At 36.6% G+C, this 19,109-nt stretch overlaps 1 protein-coding gene across 1 annotated transcript in view; it reads left to right on the forward strand.

Annotated features, from left to right (window-relative positions):
- The window catches only part of LOC122144869 (sarcoplasmic/endoplasmic reticulum calcium ATPase 1-like), a 50,295-nt gene that overhangs the window by 5,923 nt on the left and 25,263 nt on the right, over nt 1-19,109 (forward strand). The window contains exons 2-3 of the mRNA XM_042756087.1: nt 14,823-14,840; nt 15,089-15,171. Coding sequence (XP_042612021.1) covers nt 14,823-14,840; nt 15,089-15,171 — 101 coding nt within the window. The remainder of the gene's footprint in view (nt 1-14,822; nt 14,841-15,088; nt 15,172-19,109) is intronic.

Below are 19,109 nucleotides of genomic sequence, written 5' to 3' on the forward strand. Positions count from 1 at the left end.
GGCCAGCCGATTAATCAGCTGATTTTTGGCATTTTTTAATTAATCGGCATCGGCCAATTGTGCTGCAAATTAGGCCGATTTATAGGCTGGAAAGTTATCATATTCATAAGTGCAACAAGTCATTTGTGTGTGAAAGTAGAAACACGTTCAATTCAGACGAAAACTTCTGTGCTGATTATAATGTGCACATTAACTTTCCTCATGAAATGTGTGTGTAGGTTCGACAATATCTTAACGATGTCATCGCTTGTGGCCAGCAGTTAGGAGCAGCAGGCTATGTAATATGTGTGAAATCTTTTTTTTTTTTTTTGTTATCACTATGGCCATTTGACTTATAGCAGTGTCCAGTGTTTCCTATGCATTTAGTTATTTTTGACGCTCATCACTATATCAAAACCTCCACAAATAGATTTTCCAAAAGGCTTATACTTCGTTGAATAAAATGAGCGCTTCATGTTTCAGAATTAAAATGCAGTGCAGGTGTTTTTATATGAATGTATCTTTGAAAAGAACTGACTGTCTTCAGAAAAGCTTCGATGTCATTTTCATTTGGTCTTTCCTGTAATGCCTGATAAAGTAGCGTTTATCAGCAGTGCTTATTTGATTTACAGCCGTTACTGGAGAAACCCCTATATATCTGCTCCAACAGAGAATTAATTTGCAGTATTGTGGGAAACACTGGTGTCTGTCAGTAAATATAAACAAAAAGCGTGCTTCAGAACTGTTTTGAGAAGGTGCTTAAGGTTTGAGCCATGTATTATTACTCTAAATTGGGCTACTACTACTACTATTACTATCTTGTACCCTGCAATAATAATTTGCTCAAACTCACTTTTGTGAGATGAATGGGAAAATGAAAAAGAAAATCGGGCCAAACATATCAGCCAAAAAATCGGCATCATATATCGGCCATCGGCTGCCCTGATTTCTAAATATCGGTATCGGCCAGTGAAAAACCCATATCGGTTGACCTCTGTTATAAACTAGGTTAGAGGATAATTTAGCAGCAAAAGATACTCTAGAAAAATCATGGGTGCACAATAATTTAATAAAATCTAGTGAAATATTTTATTTACAAATAAACGTCTAAAATCTGGGGAGTGTCAGCCATGTTAAAAAAGTGAAAAACTTAATTAATTTGTGGATTAATGCGTACTGGAGACGATTCAGTCCGATTTGTTGAACTGGTTCAACTGGTTCACTGAGAAGAACCGGTTAAATCGAACAATTCGTTCATGAACCGGACATCAGTAGTACAAAGGGAAGAGATTTTGATACGTAGTGTGTGTGTTAAATCTGTGCGCTAGTTTATTGAGCCTTTTCTTTGAACAGTTTTAAACCCGAGTTACTGTGCGCTCTTGAAGAGAGTTTCATCGTTTTGACTGTAATAACCGATAGGGGTGCACAATAAATATCGGCCGATAATTAATGAGCATCTCGTCAGTAAAGCCGGTTCTCTAATCAGCGGTAAATTCCATCAGGTGTGTGATTTCACATAGAGCAGCTGTTACTACACAGAGTCATTGTTAATTGACAAGTTGCGAAAATCCAAGCTGATAATGAATGTGGATTTGCACAGCTTTCAGTTAACAGCTTCAGAACACTTGGAATATAGTGCACAAAAATGTTTTGGTGCTTTATAATGTTTTATGCCTTTCTTTGGGCTCAACAATAACACAGAATAGTATATGCACAATATCGGATTTGGATCGGTTTCGTCTGACCGATACCCGATCCGCAGAAAATGCCAGTATTAGACGTGCCGGTATCCGGTAATGCGATATATCACAGTAATGAATATGCACAATATTGTTATCATGGGCACTTCTAAATACCATGAATAATTACATTACGAATAAGTCAGAATTTGGAATGCATTTTAAGAATACTTTCCCCATCACCTGGTCAAAATAAACAACACCGCTGTATGCTGCTTGAAAGACGCGTGTGCGCTCTGATGTAAACAAGCACGCATGAGAAGCACATGGGGGAACGCATGAGAGACGTGCTGATTGAAAGCACATTCACCCTCTGACAGCAGATGGCACTAAACTGCAGAAAATGCAGCCTTTATCCTGGAAACCCCATAAATAAAGCAGCTGCACTACTTTCTAAAACCTAATTAAATAGATTTAAATAGCCATTCAGATTTGTGGATTTGCTATGGTGTTCATCGCAGCGCCAAATACTTAAATATTTAGACTTAATTGGCTATTAAATTTCAAACTTTTTTTTTTACATTTTAATCTGGACTACAACATGCCCTAGATATTGTTTGAAAGTGTTTTGATTCTTTATTGTTCGTTCACACTTTACATTAGGGCTTCATTAGTTAACATTAGTTAATTCATTAGTTAAAGGGGTCATATGATGCGATATCAATTTTTCCTTTCTCTTTGGAGTGTTACAAGCTCTTGGTGCATGAAGAAGATCTGTAAAGTTGCAAAGACTGAAGTCTCAAATCCAAAGAGATATTCTTTATCAAAGTTAAGACTCTGCCATGCCCGCCTAAAACGGCCCATTCAAACATGCCCCCACGTCTACGTCACTATTTGGAAATATTTGCGTAATGTCACCCAGATGTTTACGCAAAGAAGGCGTGGTTTCAGTAACCGCAGTTAGAGTTGAAGCAGCCATGTCAGGGAGATGCTGTATGTTTCTAGGCAAAAGCAAAATCACTTTATTTGGCCTTCCGAAAGATGCATTTAGGAGTCTTTAAGATTACTTACAACAGAACAGTAACGCATTTTATGGACGACCGTTTTGTGAACCTAGGAGAGGAGGTAATTCTGACTTTGCTACAACAATCTGGGGCTTCTGAATCAGCTACGGTAAGTATGTTTTGTTATTAGTTTAAGTATTTGCTATTGACTGTTCAAATGCAGAGTTTTGTGCGTTGTGTGTGTGCACGTGTGTGAGAGAGAGAGAGAGAGAGAGAGACAGAGACAGGGTCACACAGTGAAGTCAGCTGTCCCGTCTGTGGCTTGTGTACTACAAACACATACGAGCTTCATCACTGTGTCTGTCACGCGACTCTGTTCCCCTTTCGGGCTTGAACTGATGGTAAAACTAAGGACATTATTAACTGTCTTTACATTTATTTTGAAAGATGATGCTCGCGATTATGGAAAGGGGCGTTACATTTCCGAACGAGTGCTTGCGGTGTTCGGGCCAATTACAATGCACTGGGTCAGTTAGCTAATCAGAGCAGACTGTGCTTGTCAGAAGGAGGGATTTTGTAGAAAAAGACTTGTTTGAGAGAGACGGGGCATAGAGGACCTACAATAATGTACAGTATTTGAACATTAAAGCATATCAACATATTCTGTTACACCAAATACACAAAACATTTAACATCAACTGCCAATGAAAAATTCTTCTGAACATTCATTGATCTTAGGTATTCCAATATTTAATAGCACATTGTTAAAATCGAAAGTTGCAGCTGTGTTATTTAATGAGCTAACATGAACTAAGACTTGTATTTTTTAACTAAGATTAATAACTTCTGTAGCAAATGTATCTATTGCTCATTGTGAATGTTAATTCATTAACTAAGGTTAACTAATGAGGTCTTATTGTAAAGTGATACCTATTTGTTTTTATAGTTCTTTTGCACTTTAATCTGTGTAAAAAGTTTAACTTTATATATTTTTATGTATTGCTTTATTGTATTTAAATATACAGTTATTTTTGTTATAAGAAAAAAGTCATTAAACCTGTTATACTGTATTATGACCACTTTTTTGAAACTAAATGTCACTATCATGATAATACCGTATACCGTGATAAAAGCATTAGCAATTAATCGCAACATGAAACTTTGATACTGGCATATTCCAAGCCAGTACTTTTAACCAAAGTATGTTATAGACTTTTCATTAAGACCCTAAAGAGTCATATCAACTCATATCAAATGGGCATCTGATGATCCCTTTAAAAAAAAAAAGTTATATTGATCCCAAATGTTTTGTACTGAAATGTTTGACAAAGACATCCTGTCACATCTAGGCCTTATATGTTGACCACTAAGTTTTTAAATTGCATAATGAACTGCTTCAACAACCCTAAGCACATGGAACCATTTTCTGTAGGCTTACTGTATTAGAATAGCCACAAGAAAATATCATCAGCTAGTGTGAACCAAAGAAAACACCCTTTGCCGTGATAGTGATAGATTTTTCATTGCCTCTCTTAGCATTAGATCTTGTCAAATGTGTGATAAGTACTGCCACTCCCTATAGAGTCCTTGTCATCACGAATCTTGAAAGTGAAAGTAAAATGAGAGCGCGCAATCAAAGGCGGTTTTAATAGTGGCTCCCTGATGCACGCAATTTATATACAGTCAACTATACTTACCCAACGATATAATTGAGAGAAAAAGTATATTTATTTTTTATCCTCCCATCTAGTAGGCTATTTATTCGTTTTAGGGTTTCCTTTCTGAATACGTAACTGGGATGCGGCGGATTGTGGGGGTGGGGGGTGTTCTGACAGACATCGTGATGGACAATGGTATCGTCTGTCGGCCCAACCCTAGTTACATTGGTTCATCATTTTACTGTAAATAAATAAAAAAAAACTTAACTCTGGCACACCTAATACTGCACACAGAATCATCACAATGTAGAATATGTTGTCTCTTTTATATTTCTACAGTAGCTGTTTTTTTTTAACATGCTTGTTTCAGTGAAGGAAGTAAACTGAGGCTAGAGTGTTATCATTAACACATCTTTTGTGTGTGTGTCTCTGTGTTTGTGATCTGCTTGTATCTTGTCCCTCAGCTCTCATTCTCACCTCCCACTTCTGCTTACAGCATCAACTCCTTGTGGCAAACCGCTCATTTGACTCAGCCTGTATGAGTGTAGTGTTTTATTAATCATAACAAGTAGCTAGGTTGCATATACTGCAAGAGAAAATATTGTGTGTTCCTGTATGTCTGTCTGTTGTTTATGAATGAGTGTAAGTTAGGGATGCACCGATAGGATTTTTTGGGGCCGATACCGATTTTAACAAACAGTCATTGGCCGATTCCAATACCGATATTTGTCACTTCTTCTCTTATTTTACATTTTTGCATCAAAAACGATAGTATTTTGATCATGTTTTAAATCAGCAAAGTTCAAGAACACCTACATTAAATTATACTAGCAGTTTTATTGCTGCATCATCAAATAATTTCTAATGAACATAGATTGGATCCATTTAACATTCAGCAGGCCTACATAAATACAACAGAACAAAGATACATATTAAATAAACAGTGCTTTTTAGGTAGGTTTAACAGTTTAACAGTACAGAAATAAAGTAAACAAATGTAAAATAACACTTCACTGTATGAATTAAATACATATTAATCCTTTATTGTAACAGACTTTATTATGATTCATCTTCTAATTTGTTTTTGTATACATTTTAATATTTTAATTATTTTGTTTTAAGTTTACATATGTATGAGATCTACTTTACTAATGCGGGATTCTTATTTTGATGGGATTTGTAGTGTATTTATATTTTTGGGTGTTGTATGGATGATGTTATTCGGGTTTTAAAGTTTGTCAGTTTATTAAGCACCCCCCGGAAAGGCATGAGATCTGTATATATTTGTTTATTGTTATTTGTAATAAGTGTTTTGTGTAATATGCTGCATTGATGATAATGCAACTGAGAGAGAGAGTTTATTGTGGATTTCTTGTGTTGTTTTCTTTTGTTTAGCTCTTATGGTGATTTTTTTTTTTTTTTTGGAGTGGAAAAGGACGCAATAAACTTAATAAAGCATAAGTATTCAGTAACGTTTTAGTCATCATTCAGATGAGGTCTGCTACACTTACGAATGTTACAAAAGTTATTTAGTCAAGAATAGTGTGCGATCTTTTGTTATTTGATTAGCATTAAAGTGCAGACAGCAGTGCTAGGATTATGCAACAGACATTATGCAGCTCAATGCCTTCACACAGTTATTTAATACTGCAAGGGAAACCCAGGAAATATCCATCACTGTTCAAGACTGTAACTCTTACTACAAAATTATACAGGGCATTCTTAAAGAGATAGTGTAGCCAAAAATGAAAATTCTGCCATCATTTACTCACCCTGATTTTGTTTCAAACCTCTATGTAGGGCTGGGCGATTTTTGCGATTTTATTGATTAATTCGAATGTAATGTTTTGCCACAATTTTATTATTTTTTAAATCGAGGAATCACGATTTTGAATAGAAATATTATCAAAGGTTAGAATTAGACACTTTGACAATATTATATGATAACAGGCAGTGGAATAGGAAATTTTAACTTGAGCGCCTCATTTTTAGAATGCCTTGCATGAGATGCTGCAAGAGACGTGAGCGCAACAGTCAAACGTGTTCATGTTTACATAGAAAACACAATGGAAAAGCAGCGTAATCTAATAAAAACCTGTTAAGCACTATTACTATGTGTATGAAATTTCATGTTTGCATCATGATGACAAGCTGAAACCTGCTGTTCATTTTTTTTTACAGAACATTCATAGTTATAGTCTGCTGGTATTATACCGTCAGTCATTTTGAATTTGAATTACCTGGACTTTTGAGATTTTTTTTTTTTAAGCAATTTCCTTGTAATATTTCTGAACATATGTATAAGTTTGTACAAGATGTAGTTGTATTTCATGCATCTTTTTTTTACGATATTAGGATATCTTTTTAAAGATATTTAACAAATGATTTGTTTAACATTTACATCATGTTGACAACTTCAAGTGTGGTGAACTTGAAATAGAATGTTGCTGACTAGTTAAAAAACATAAAAATCTTTTAATTTTTTTTGCCATATCGCCCAGCCCTACCTGTATGACTTTCCTTCTTTTGTGGAGCATAAAAGAAGATATCCCCCCCCCCAGTGTTCAGTGTTTTGACTGAACTTCGACGTATTCACTGTTGCTGGTAACTGTACTTGATGCTCTGTGTTTTTAAATGGAAACATCCAAAAAACATTTCTCTGAGTGAGAAATGATTTATGTTGTGCGTGGATGTGTGTTGCAGATGGGAAGGTTGTTCTGTTAAAACCGAGGATCACAGTGAGTGATGTATGTTGCTGTACAGTGTCAGTGGAAACTTTGTGTGAAACCAGAGCTTCCCCTTCAGAGAGAAACAGTGTTGTTATGCAAGCCAATGACAATGCTTCAAGCTGGTCATGAAGTAGACAATTAAATGACATTAAATATGAAATGTAAACTTAGTGTGTGTGTGTGTGTGTGTGTGTGTGTGAACAGCTACACATGTATTCCAGGTGTGCTTAAATGATTTTGAGGTATATTTAATAACATCGGTTTACATTAACTGTGTTTATGTCTGTAACTGGGTCCACTATGAACTATAAATAGAACCCTTTTGCTTATGTTTTATTTCAGAGATTAATGATCATCTCACATGAAATGAAAGAAAATTTGCAAAGTGGCCTTATAATATGACTGTTTCTAGTGAACAGTGTATCATTCTTCCCTCACTTTTTTCTATGAGGAAACCTCTTTAAAGTTGTGATAGTTGTGAAGTCAAATGGTTACATCCCTGTATTCCTCACTCATAATTTCTTTTCCATACACTTGATACTATGCAATAAAACTATAACTGAGTGTTGTGCATGAAAATGACTAGGATGCTCACTACTAATGATGCTGACTCATAGAGGCGAGGCGTTCATACATACAGTGGCAAAGTGACTTGAACTTATTCTCATTTTTAGTGAGAGTTGGCAGTGTCTGTCTAACAGTTTGAGTAAAAGCAACCGTTGGTGATGCAACAAGTTGAGCAGAGTTGAACTTCATACAAATGAGTAGCCACTTCCCATGGTGGAACAGACGCAGCAGCTCACATGATATACCGCCTTCTAAAGTTGGAGTAGAAATGGCTAAAAGAAACCAACCGAGACCTGGCAACTTCCTTAATCACTGTATGTGTGAACGCCTCTTTATAAAAAGGTTTTCCAGGCATTTTGGCCCTCACTTTGAAGTTTAACTTGAGCTTTTGTATATTTAGTCCTCCAGTGTTTAGTAGTGTTTATGTACACATTGTCCTGCAGTCATACAAATCACAAATGAGTGTATTATTAGTGATTTATTCACAATAATTGACAGGTACACTTTCAGTGATTTTAAAGTGTCTTTTTCACTGTAGTTTTCACCATGACAGAAGCAAATAACTCCAGCACGACTACATTAGAATTCCTTCCAAGTTATTTTGAGAAGCTTAATGACTGCTTTGTAAATGCCACTTAAAGCAAGGAATTATTTTCTGTCTTCAACGCACAGTACATTGATCATAAGCCTTGGTTCACATGAATTCAGACAGTGCCTTTATATATTGAGAGTCACTTCTGATTTATAGCAGAATAGTGTTGTTGTGATAATTGAAGTGGGTATAAATCAAGAGTAGGACTAGGATTTGTGCTGCGTAACATTTATTTTGGGTGAATGTTGACAGAGATGTTGTTTCAGCTATGTCCACGAGCCAGGTGGTCGTGGCAAAAACTCTTAAAACTTAAAGTTTTAAATGGTTGAAAGGGACAGAAACTGATGTAAACAGAAAAAGTAGGTCTGAAACATCATCTGTAATTTTGATTCCCATAATATGCGTTTATTTATTTTTTGAACAAATGTAATAAATAATTTAATAAATATTAAACGTTGGCTGTATTGCAGTGTTTGAGCTATGGACTTGAATAGGACTTCAGTTCATTTGCCATGTTAAAAATGCTGTGTGCTTTTCTGAGCACTCTAATCTTTGTATGGTGGACAGTAAATAAAGCAAAAAAAGACCCAAAGGCTTGCATTAAAAGGAGGGACTTGACTCGTATGTAGAGACCAGAATACAGACTTTATAGGTGAACAGGCTAGAGATTTTCATAGATGGTGGATTTTTTTTTGGTGGTAAGTATTGGATACTTAATTTAAAAAAAATTTAAAGTTACTTTTTGCCGCCATCTAATGCTTACATGCAGTTAATCTTCAAAGGTACTAATAATTTTATAAGTTAAATGCAATCTCAAAATTTTTTTTTTAAATATATGCATTTTTCATATTGCAATGTGATGCCTAAATTCACTTGCATTAAACTATTCGATTTTTATTTTACTTTTATTTGGACGTACATAGTATAGAATTTAAATTTTGTCCATAACATAAAAATAACTGATGGTATCCGTATCAGCCAGAACTGTAAAATTAGTGCATCATTAAATTTGACTTGAAATGGTTCTGTTTCTGTTTTCTAAATGCTTGTTATAGATTTATTGTTATAGATTTATAGAACAGTTCATCCATGCTTATGTTTGTATATTTATTTATTTAATTTTGACCTTGTAATGTTTAAAGCATCATAACTCGATTCATTCATCTGCCTCTGTTTTTGAGTGCAGAGCCCAACCTTAAAATCCCTGCCCTACATTTATTCTTTTTTGAAAAGCTCTCACAATACAAAGAGAAACGATATTTTGCTAATTTTGTTTCAGTGCCTTTTTAATTAATGGGAGTGAAACACACTAGATTGTGATATTATTGGTCAATATTATTTTTTCCCCCCGCCCACTGTGGTATTGATAAAAACAATTGTTTTAGAGGTGGAAAAAGATTTTGCTAAAAGACTTTTTTAATGAAGATGATTTTTTTTTTTTTTTTTTTTTTTTTTTAAGAATAACATTTCACTTAGGAATCATATGCAGTAGTAAGACTGGGCTCATTTAATTTAGGAAGTAAATAAAGTCAGAGTTAGTTCAGTTAGCTGTGAGCTCAGCTGGGCCGCACTTTCACTGCATCCTACTGTGTGCTGCCATGCTCTCACTTGTCCTCCTACTTCCCTGGGTACAGATGTTACAGGCTCTGTGTGTTGTTGGCAACTGTTTCTAGGAAGTGTTTCCCTTCTCCCACTGACTGGTGTGTCAACAGACTGCCACTTGTTTTCATTTACTGTGTGGTTGTAGAGGGAAAGATAGTTGAAAAAGAGGGTGGAAAAGTAGAGCAAGATGAATTTAAAGGGGGAAAACAAATAGCAAGCTTGTGCTTGTGCGTGTTTGTTTATGTGTGAGGGCTGGGTGAAGTCACAATGTAGGAATGTGCCTGGGCCAGACAAGCAGACACGGCCCAGATGACTCTGAGGGAATCCTTGGCACACCCTTACAGGGAACCCCTTCCATCCCTCCTCTCTTTCTCTGCCTTTCCCTCTCTCCTTCCTCCCACAAAGGTGTTGTTTGTGTTCAGGCTGGTGGTCAGGCCCAGAAATGCCTACAGGGTATTAGTTTCTCACCAAGAAATCAATCTTGTTCTTTGGTTTGAGGTCAGTTGAGCAATTTCCTCAATATTTGCAAGGCAAAATGCACCTAGAACAAGTGAGGTAAAGCGACAGGAAGACAGCATGCCCTGGTAAATGTGCGCGTGCACACACACACACACACACACACAACTGGAAAGAGAGGGAAACTTAGGGCCATTACTCCCCCTGTCCTGCCACCCACTTTTTCCACACCACTGGAGGAACATGTTGCTGCTCTGTGAGGTGATTTCTTTCCATAACAGACTTCAGATGAGTTCATATTCCTCTTACATAATATGTTGAATTAGAGCTGAACCCGCTATGGTTATGAGCTGCAAGACTATGCTAATGGGTTCAGGGAACCAAAAAGAGACCTGCAGTCTTTTGATGCTGTATAAAGTGAAAGGTGCCTCAAGATGAATTAGGGAAATGCTTGCACTGTTCTAAACTGACCAGGAGTAGTCTCAGCCTCAGACGTCATGCCAACGGACTGTTAGCTAAACGTCTGATGCATATGGGACACAAAAGTGGAAACACTTCAGGAGTTTCGAAGTCGTCATCAGATTGGTTGAATTCTACAGGATTTCTGGGAGACGTGTGTGTCATGTTCTTTAACGTTCTGTCCGGAAATGAAGATGCCGTGACGACAAACCCCCTCACAAAGAAGAAAGCCGTAGTATTTACAACTGTGACGACGAGTGCTTATTATGATCAACTAAACACTGGAGTTTTAAAAGTATGTTAAATATTTAAAATTTGCAGCATAAAATCTTTCAAATACACCCGAGAGTTTTTCACACCGGTCTGTTATTGTGGAGACATTTCCACGACCCGAAACGTGATGCTGAATGAAACGAACTGTGATTGGTTGTTTGACATGTCGGTCAATCGAACTCATGGGCAAGCCTTGGCCAATAAAAGCTGCCATGAATTCCAGACCTTCAGCCATTAGTCTAGACCAGACTAGACATTGTGTCTCAGTGCAGATGCAGAATTTGAATTCTATTCGAACATACATGGTAAGAGGATGTTATTCATTGCTTCATCGAGTGGTCACTGAAGTCTTATTGAGGTCAGTGTCATGTTGAAGCTACAGCAGATATCGTAAAATTCATGGCTCGCAAAATTTCTAAATCCCCAGTTGCCCTTCGGGCAGGCATTCTTCAGATTTTGGTAACCCAAAATAAATTTAATTAGCCTGAATCAAAAATAAATACATCAACTGAAATTCACTGTGGACAAATCAGCATGATCAAAAACTTCTGTGATTGTACTTTTTCTTCAAATAACAAGTCAAGACAGTAGAGGTGCAATGGATCACAAAATCCATGGTTTCACAGATCGGATAATTTTAGACTGCTGTTGTTTTAAGATCTAATGCACAGATCAACATAGTGATACACATGGGATTTCTTTCTCCACTGTTTACGTTCACTTAAGACATAACTGATCGCGTTTACAAGAATACTTGTCGAGACAGGTATTTTGAGATCAAATTGAGTGTATGTGTCCGTTCAAGAGCAAGGATACACTAAAGAGAAATCAATTCTGTGTCTGCGCGCTGTCTGAAACATGGCTCTCTTTGTGCTCACAGAAAACAGCGCTCAGGTACTGAATTAAGTTCTCTTTGTGTGCTTGAATGTTTCAAATGCTTGAATGTTTACACTGGCAGGAGATAGAAACATGGACAGATGTTCAGCTATGATCCGTTTTACCACTGCGGGTGAGTGAACCATGCAAATCAAGGAAGTTTATATCATTATTTAAAATATCCCATTGGGAAGGGCAGTGATACATTTTGGTAGCCCAACTGGAAGATACAATAGGCCCGAGACGTTGAGCTAGCGATTTTGTGAGCCTTTGATATTTTTTAGGAGGTTGCGTGCTGTTTAATTTTGTTTGTTTGTTCATGTTTTTAATGAGCTAGAACATTCTTAAATATGTAAACTAAAATTTATCATTCTGCTCTATATAATTATGAAATACACTGCTGTTTAAAAGTTTGGGGTCAGTATTTTTATTATTATTATTTTTTAAAGAAATTAATACTTCCATTCAGCAAGGATAGATTAAGTTGACCAAAAGTGAAAACAGAAACAGTAAAAACATTTGTTGCTATATATATATATATATTTCAAATAAATGCTGTCCTTTTGAACCTTTTTTTTAATCAAAGAATCACCAGACTTTTATGGTTCAAAATTCTTTAGTAGTTATTTCTGACCCGCAATACAAAATTCTAAATGGAATAAAAAAAATTAAATTCTGAAATGCTTGATTTCAAACTTGATTTTCTTTTTTTCAGAAACAAATTTAAAATTGTTTACTAGAATATTATAAAATGTGTAGTTTTAAAGTAGAATTTGTTTATCTATAATTCAAAGTAGTGCACAGATTTGAGGTCTGCCAGTGCTTGTGTAGCTGATAATTCAGAGGAGAAAGGAAAACTGTATGGGATATTCTTGCTTCCTGTAATGTATGCACAGGGCCCCTAAAGAGAAAAGAATGACTCACAGTTATCAGAGTATTTGAAGTACATCACTGCACTTCTATCATAGACGGAGCACTCGACTTCAGATTCTCAGGCTCCCTAGTACAGATAGATCTCAAAGCCTGAGGAAAGATGAAGAGAAGAATCTGCTCTGTTCTTCAAAGCAGAACTGTTTCATGCCTTTCTCCCTTCCTCTCATTCACTTGTACATCTGAACGGTCGCATTCCCTCCATTCATGCCTGTTTAGTTACGAAAAAACATTAAAAAGCTGAATAAGACCGAGCATTATTAAGTAAACATGCAGTCACGATTGCTTGTGTTTTTCCCCCATGCAATTTTTTTTCCAAGTGTTACTGGAAATTCAGTCATTGATGGGCCAAATGTGTGACTGTTTGGATGTGTTTCTTGTTTTTTGAAAGAGAAATGGGAATCTTAATGCTTTACCGCTGTCTAATTTCACTGCTGCAGGTCTTCTGCCACAAACCAATTTCATCTTGGTTTCCACTGCATGTGCATCAAGCCTGTTCCCATCTGCAGTCGTGAACTGTGATGACGTCATGACTTGCATGACTCCTTCCCAGATTTTTCCTGAATGTATGATTGTGAATGACAATGAGAGATGAAAAGGATTTAAGATATTCATCTTACTGAGACAGGGAAGTCCCCTTTCCGTAAGTCAGAGACAAAGGCAAGTGCAATCAAGCTTTTCTTGGTTATCAGAACTGATATGGATGCAGGCTTTCACTCTGAGCAGAATGGCAGGGAAACTCCTGATAGTATCCACACAACACAAGGCTAAACTTGACCTGAGTACACACAAACACATGCTTCGTTGGAATTCAGGAACACCCTGTATTTTTTTTCTCGCTATCTTTTGGGTCTGTTCCGAGGATTTTCCATTGTGCTTTCTCTAGGTCCATCCATGAACAGTCTCCCAGAAACAAACTGTACTTGTACATGTTGGTGTACCTTTTATCAAGTGATTGCACCTATAGCAGCATCGTGTGAACTGGTTATTAATGAGGCCACTATTTCCCCACGCAGACGGCTGCGAATCCTCAAGATTTCAGAGTAGAGCCTCAACAAAAAGGGCATCTGTGTTGTAATTATGATGCGTGTGTGTGTGAGAGAGAGGTCTGTGAAGCTCCGCCCCCTCCCACTCTCCACATGCTCTTCGGCTCCCACACGCTTTGACTCAAGAACCTTCTTTAACTGACTAAACAGCAGTGTGTAGGCCACAGAGCGCATCTATGTCGTATGACTCCTGTACAATGCCAGAAATGTTTGTTTCACATTCACTAAACAAACACCATCACAGTTGGTGGTCCATCTGTACATTTTCCACCCAAGATGATATTCTTTGCGTACAATGGTTGTGATTTACATTTAGCAGGTAATTTATGAATGTACCTCCTATGGATTTTATTAAATCACTCTATTGTAGAAGCTCAGAGAAGCCCACATCACATTACTTTGAATGAATTAGATTTGTTTTTTTTTGTTTTTTTTAATAAATATTGCGTAAATTATTTTTTGTGATAAGTGAGGATGCACTGATAAATTCTGGCCCATACCTATAAGCTGATAATTTTATCAGGCAATAATTAAAAAATATATGATTTTAAAGTTCTATAGTTAAAGTCAGCCCTGCCCTTTTTTACAATCAACCTTTTTATGTTTTTAAAGATTAACTAAATGAGTGTTAGATGCCAATGAATGAATGTTTTCAGAGAATGGCTCAGATACTGCAAGAATCTCATATCTATTCTGCAGAGAGAAGTCAATAATTGCCTACACTAATCTGTAATCATCTGGTTTAGTATTGCACTGCATATCTCTGTGTCTTTAACATTCAGGCAGAAAATTAAGCCATCTCGCACCATCATAGGCAAAGCAGTGTGATGTAAAAGAAACTGTTTAAACAACGATTTTACCGTATGGCCTTTCTAACAGAATACCCTCTGTTTTGTCCTCTCTTTCTTTTCTCCCCCTGGTACCCTGCCTCTCATTCCACTACGGATTGCCTCGCTGTGTTTTGACTGACAGAGCTCCCAGCCGAAGAAGGTAAATATAGATTTTTCCATCATGTTGTTACTGCTCTTTATGGGTTGCACCGTTAGCACGGGCTCAGTCATTTTACTAGAGAGAGGTAAACTTTAAGACTTAGTATAAGACTATACACACATGCACTGCGTTATAATTGTGTGGTTTCCCAATGTCTTGGTGAAAACTTAACCTAAGACCCACTTGTCATTGAATATTGAAAAATTTTGTCTGTCTGTTTGTCATCCTCATGTTCGTCTCTCTCACAGGTAAATCATTGTGGGAGTTGGTGGTGGAGCAGTTTGAGGACCTCCTGGTGAGGATTCTGCTGCTGGCAGCCTGCGTGTCTTTCGTAAGTGACTTTCTTTCTGGTTTACATGTGCTTCAGAAATTGTGTTTTATTTCCAGCAAAATAAGGAGTATGACAGCCAGACCCCACCATAAGTTTTATAGCAGCTATAGTTCATGCATTAGGTGAGGTAATGCAGTACACAAGACAGAATGAATTGCAGTCACCATCTGTCACATCCAGATTGCATTCTGGTGTGCTAAACCTCAAATTTAACTAAATGATTGTCAATAATCAGAGCGTGAATGAAATATTAAGTGGGAGAGGGATTTTTTAATCTGCCCTTTTCATTATTAAAATCTGTCTTTTTAGTCAAATGATATATGTAAAACCTTCACCAGGGCTCATTTGTGTGGTTTAAGGTCATTTACCTGGGTGTCTTGTGCTCTGTGGATCTTATTTTCATCAAAGAACGCAGGTATATGAATGAGGTGACTTAAAGTCAAAGCTTATTTTTCCATAAACCATGTCAGAAAACTCCAAAGAAATTAGATCTGCACTCAGCACTCTTTTCAGTTAGGCTTTGGAAAGAAAGCAATAAAGATCTTCAGCACTGCACATTTATCACCTGCACGATCAGTGCAGTAGTTTATCTCAGTAGTGCTATGTCAGGTAGGGGTGCTCCGATTGATTGGCTGCTGATCACAATCGGACGATAATCGCTTTGGGATGATTGATCGGCGGTCTCTAAAAAGGTAAATCTGAAAACCGATCTCAAGCTGATGACGCGTCTGCTGTGAGAGGTTTGGCATGACATGCAGCAGCACCGGCTCAGTCTCTGTCTGGCACGGGTGAAAAAATTATAAGGCTTTAGATGAGGTACAATTCATATTTCTTCATTAAATAACTGTTAAAGTTATTTGAAAAAGTTTCTGTGAGACATAATTTCACAAACAGCATGAATGAATCACCACACACTCTTTTTCTCTCTCAAAATGCAATGTCTTCAAATCACATCGTGTCTGCACTATAAGCGAGCTGCATGCTGCACAGTCGACACAGGAATTGTCACTTGGACTATCGAGGCAGTGTCGCATCATCGCTAAAGTTTATAAATTGCAGATAAACAAGGCAATAATTTTAAAGTTCTTAAAGTTCTTAATTAATTGCTTGTAATAGAGATTTAAATGCAAAGGAAAAGGCAGTAGAGCTGACTGTTTCTGTCAATGGTAAGTTAATTTAGAATGTTTGTGATAACGTAAGAAAAGTAGTTTAAATGTTTTGCTTTAGCAACTTAATATATAAATCTAAAAGTAAATGAAAAAGTAAAAAGCTTTGAATAATTGATGAAAGATTGTATTACAGTACTGTGTAAAAAAAAAGAATCACAATGTTGAAAAAGCATTTTAAGTAACAATGTTTGGATTTAAAATCAAAATAATGGATACATGTTGTGTTTGTGGTAAACAGCCATGGATCAGGAGCAGACTTCTGTGTGAAATCACAGTCCGTGCTGCTTCTGTACCACACATGCACTACATACACACTTCAGACAGAGTATGTGTGAACCTCACATACAGCTCACAAAATCAGGCTTGCGCTGTGTAAGCTAGTGTGCAACAATTACATGATTGTAAAAACACAAAAATAAGTGCATGATCAAACATTTAGGTGAGAGATAAATATATATTTTATTTTTTAAATGGCTCCCCTCCACCCCTCAAATGAAAAAATGAAAAATAAAATCCTCAAAATACAGTGTATGATCAAACATTTTGGTTTTATAAATTTTTATTTATTTATATGTCAAATGTGTAAAATTCTTGATTGGGTAATTAATTTTATTAATTTTAATTGATGAAATGAATGCTTTCATTTTCAAAAATTATTCTTAGTTGGTTTTAAGTGATGATAGGATGGGTTTAATTCTGCTTTCTGTGATCGGTGATCGTCCTCAAAAATCCTGATCGGAGCAACCCTAATGTCAGGTATAAGTCTTTTAATTAGAAATGCGTAAATCTACATACTTTCATCATTGGCTGCTCAGTTAAGGAAGCACAGTACAATAAGACTCATTTAGGGTCTGGTTAACCAAACGTTTGATATGGGGCTTACAGTAGGACACTCTTTTGTGTAGATAGAGCACAACAGAATGGGACAGACCAATCATGACATGTTTTTCAAAGTTGAAGTGTTTTTAAATTGACACGTCATCCTAAAAATGCAATGATCATGGTGCAAGATGCAAAAAAAAAAAAACGTTGCGAGACGGCACTATTAGGGTGAATTCAGAGGCACAAATGATCTCAAGTTTATAGTGTCGAAAGTCCCAATCTTTTCTGAGCATTTATCTGTGTAAATTCACAAGAGTTAAAGAACCACAGCTAAAAGTATTTAGAATAATATATCTATAATAATAATATGTATATACCATTCAAAAGTTTGAGGTCAGTGATAATTTTTTTAATGCTTTAGCAAGAAACACTTATGCTCGCCAAGGCTACATTTCTTTGATCAAAAATACAGTGAAAAGTTTTATGAAATTACAATTTTAGATAACTGTTTTCTATTTTAATATCATTTAAAATTCTATTTATTTAAAACATTATATCTTTGTCACTTTTGTTCAATTTATTGCATCCTTGATGACTCTAAACTGACTTCAAAGTAGAGTCAGATAGAGTAGACTAGAGTAGTAAACTAGAGTAGATAAACTATCCTTATGTTGTGACGGAATGATTGTGTAGCTGTGGTTCTGCTGAGCAGGACTCCAGACTTCCCAAAACTCTGACTTGTTAAACTGTTGAGCACAGTCTGTTTTTCTTATTGGATTTTATGAATTTACCTTTTTATGAACTTTCCGTCTGACTTCAAGTAGCAACAGGGGCCACGGTCGAACCACTCCAGCTCCCCTCCGTTTCTGTGAGAGTAATATAACATGAGCGCTTACCTGCAGTGGAACATACAGTCAGACACTCCTATGTTTGTTTGTTTTTTTTACAATAACACATTAGCTGCTGTGGTCTTTGTGTACATGCTTTTTTTTTTCCAGACATCTGCGGTCTGTGTCTTCTTCAAGTACTTCAGGTTTTGGAACTCTGCTCATGTCATCTATCATAATGTCTTTCATCCTATGTTTATTGTCTAAACCGTGGTTAAATTCTATGAGGCGAGAACCAGTCTTCCGACCACTGGAGTCCCGTGGAGCACTTGAAACTGATAAAAATATTGCATTAGACCTCCCTGAAAGCCTTGTGTGTGCTGGACAAATGCTATGGTGCAATGGAAATACTCCGGGGAGATCAGCCCAGTCTTGGAACTCATTTGTGTGCCTTTTTGAATATATTAAAATCTTTAGCATTCAGCTTTCCTGACTTTTTTGCATGTTATGAGAACAAAGCCGTTGGTATCTAAGCGACGGGGGAGACACAGAGACAAAAATGTAGTGCTTTTTTATTTATTTATTTATTTTGTGTTTTGAAGTGTTATGAGGGTATGATAGCCTGACTCATTCTAGAACAGCATGTGCTGGGAATGAAAGCTATTGGATGGAAACAAACAGATCTACATGTGCAGCCATGCGACTGCTGGTCCCAAGACACCCAAAATGGTTGCCCATTTTCATTTGTTCATTTCAGAAAACTAGCTGTATTGCTTCTGTCCTGATGAGTTTTTCATTCCTTTTGTCTTCTTTCATTTTTCATTTCAGCACTTTCTAACATCCTTCATGCGTAGATCTTGTCCGTCTATTACTGGTGTACAGTGCTCTCCGCATTGTCAGTCACAGCTTTAGAAGATCTCTGGCTCTGACTGTACATCAGTATAATGTCTTTGAACTATTTTCTATTAGACATTTCATGCTTGAGACTCCAGCACAGTACTGCATGTCATCAGAGAAAAGGTCACTTGAACAATGGATAGACTTCCTGTATTTAAATGTTAAAGAGTATCCCCACCATTTGATGATTTGAGAAAAGCTTCACAGGGAGCGGTTTTGAAGT

This window comes from Cyprinus carpio, chromosome A5 (genome assembly GCF_018340385.1).
Source record: "Cyprinus carpio isolate SPL01 chromosome A5, ASM1834038v1, whole genome shotgun sequence".
Classification (NCBI taxonomy): domain Eukaryota; kingdom Metazoa; phylum Chordata; class Actinopteri; order Cypriniformes; family Cyprinidae; genus Cyprinus; species Cyprinus carpio.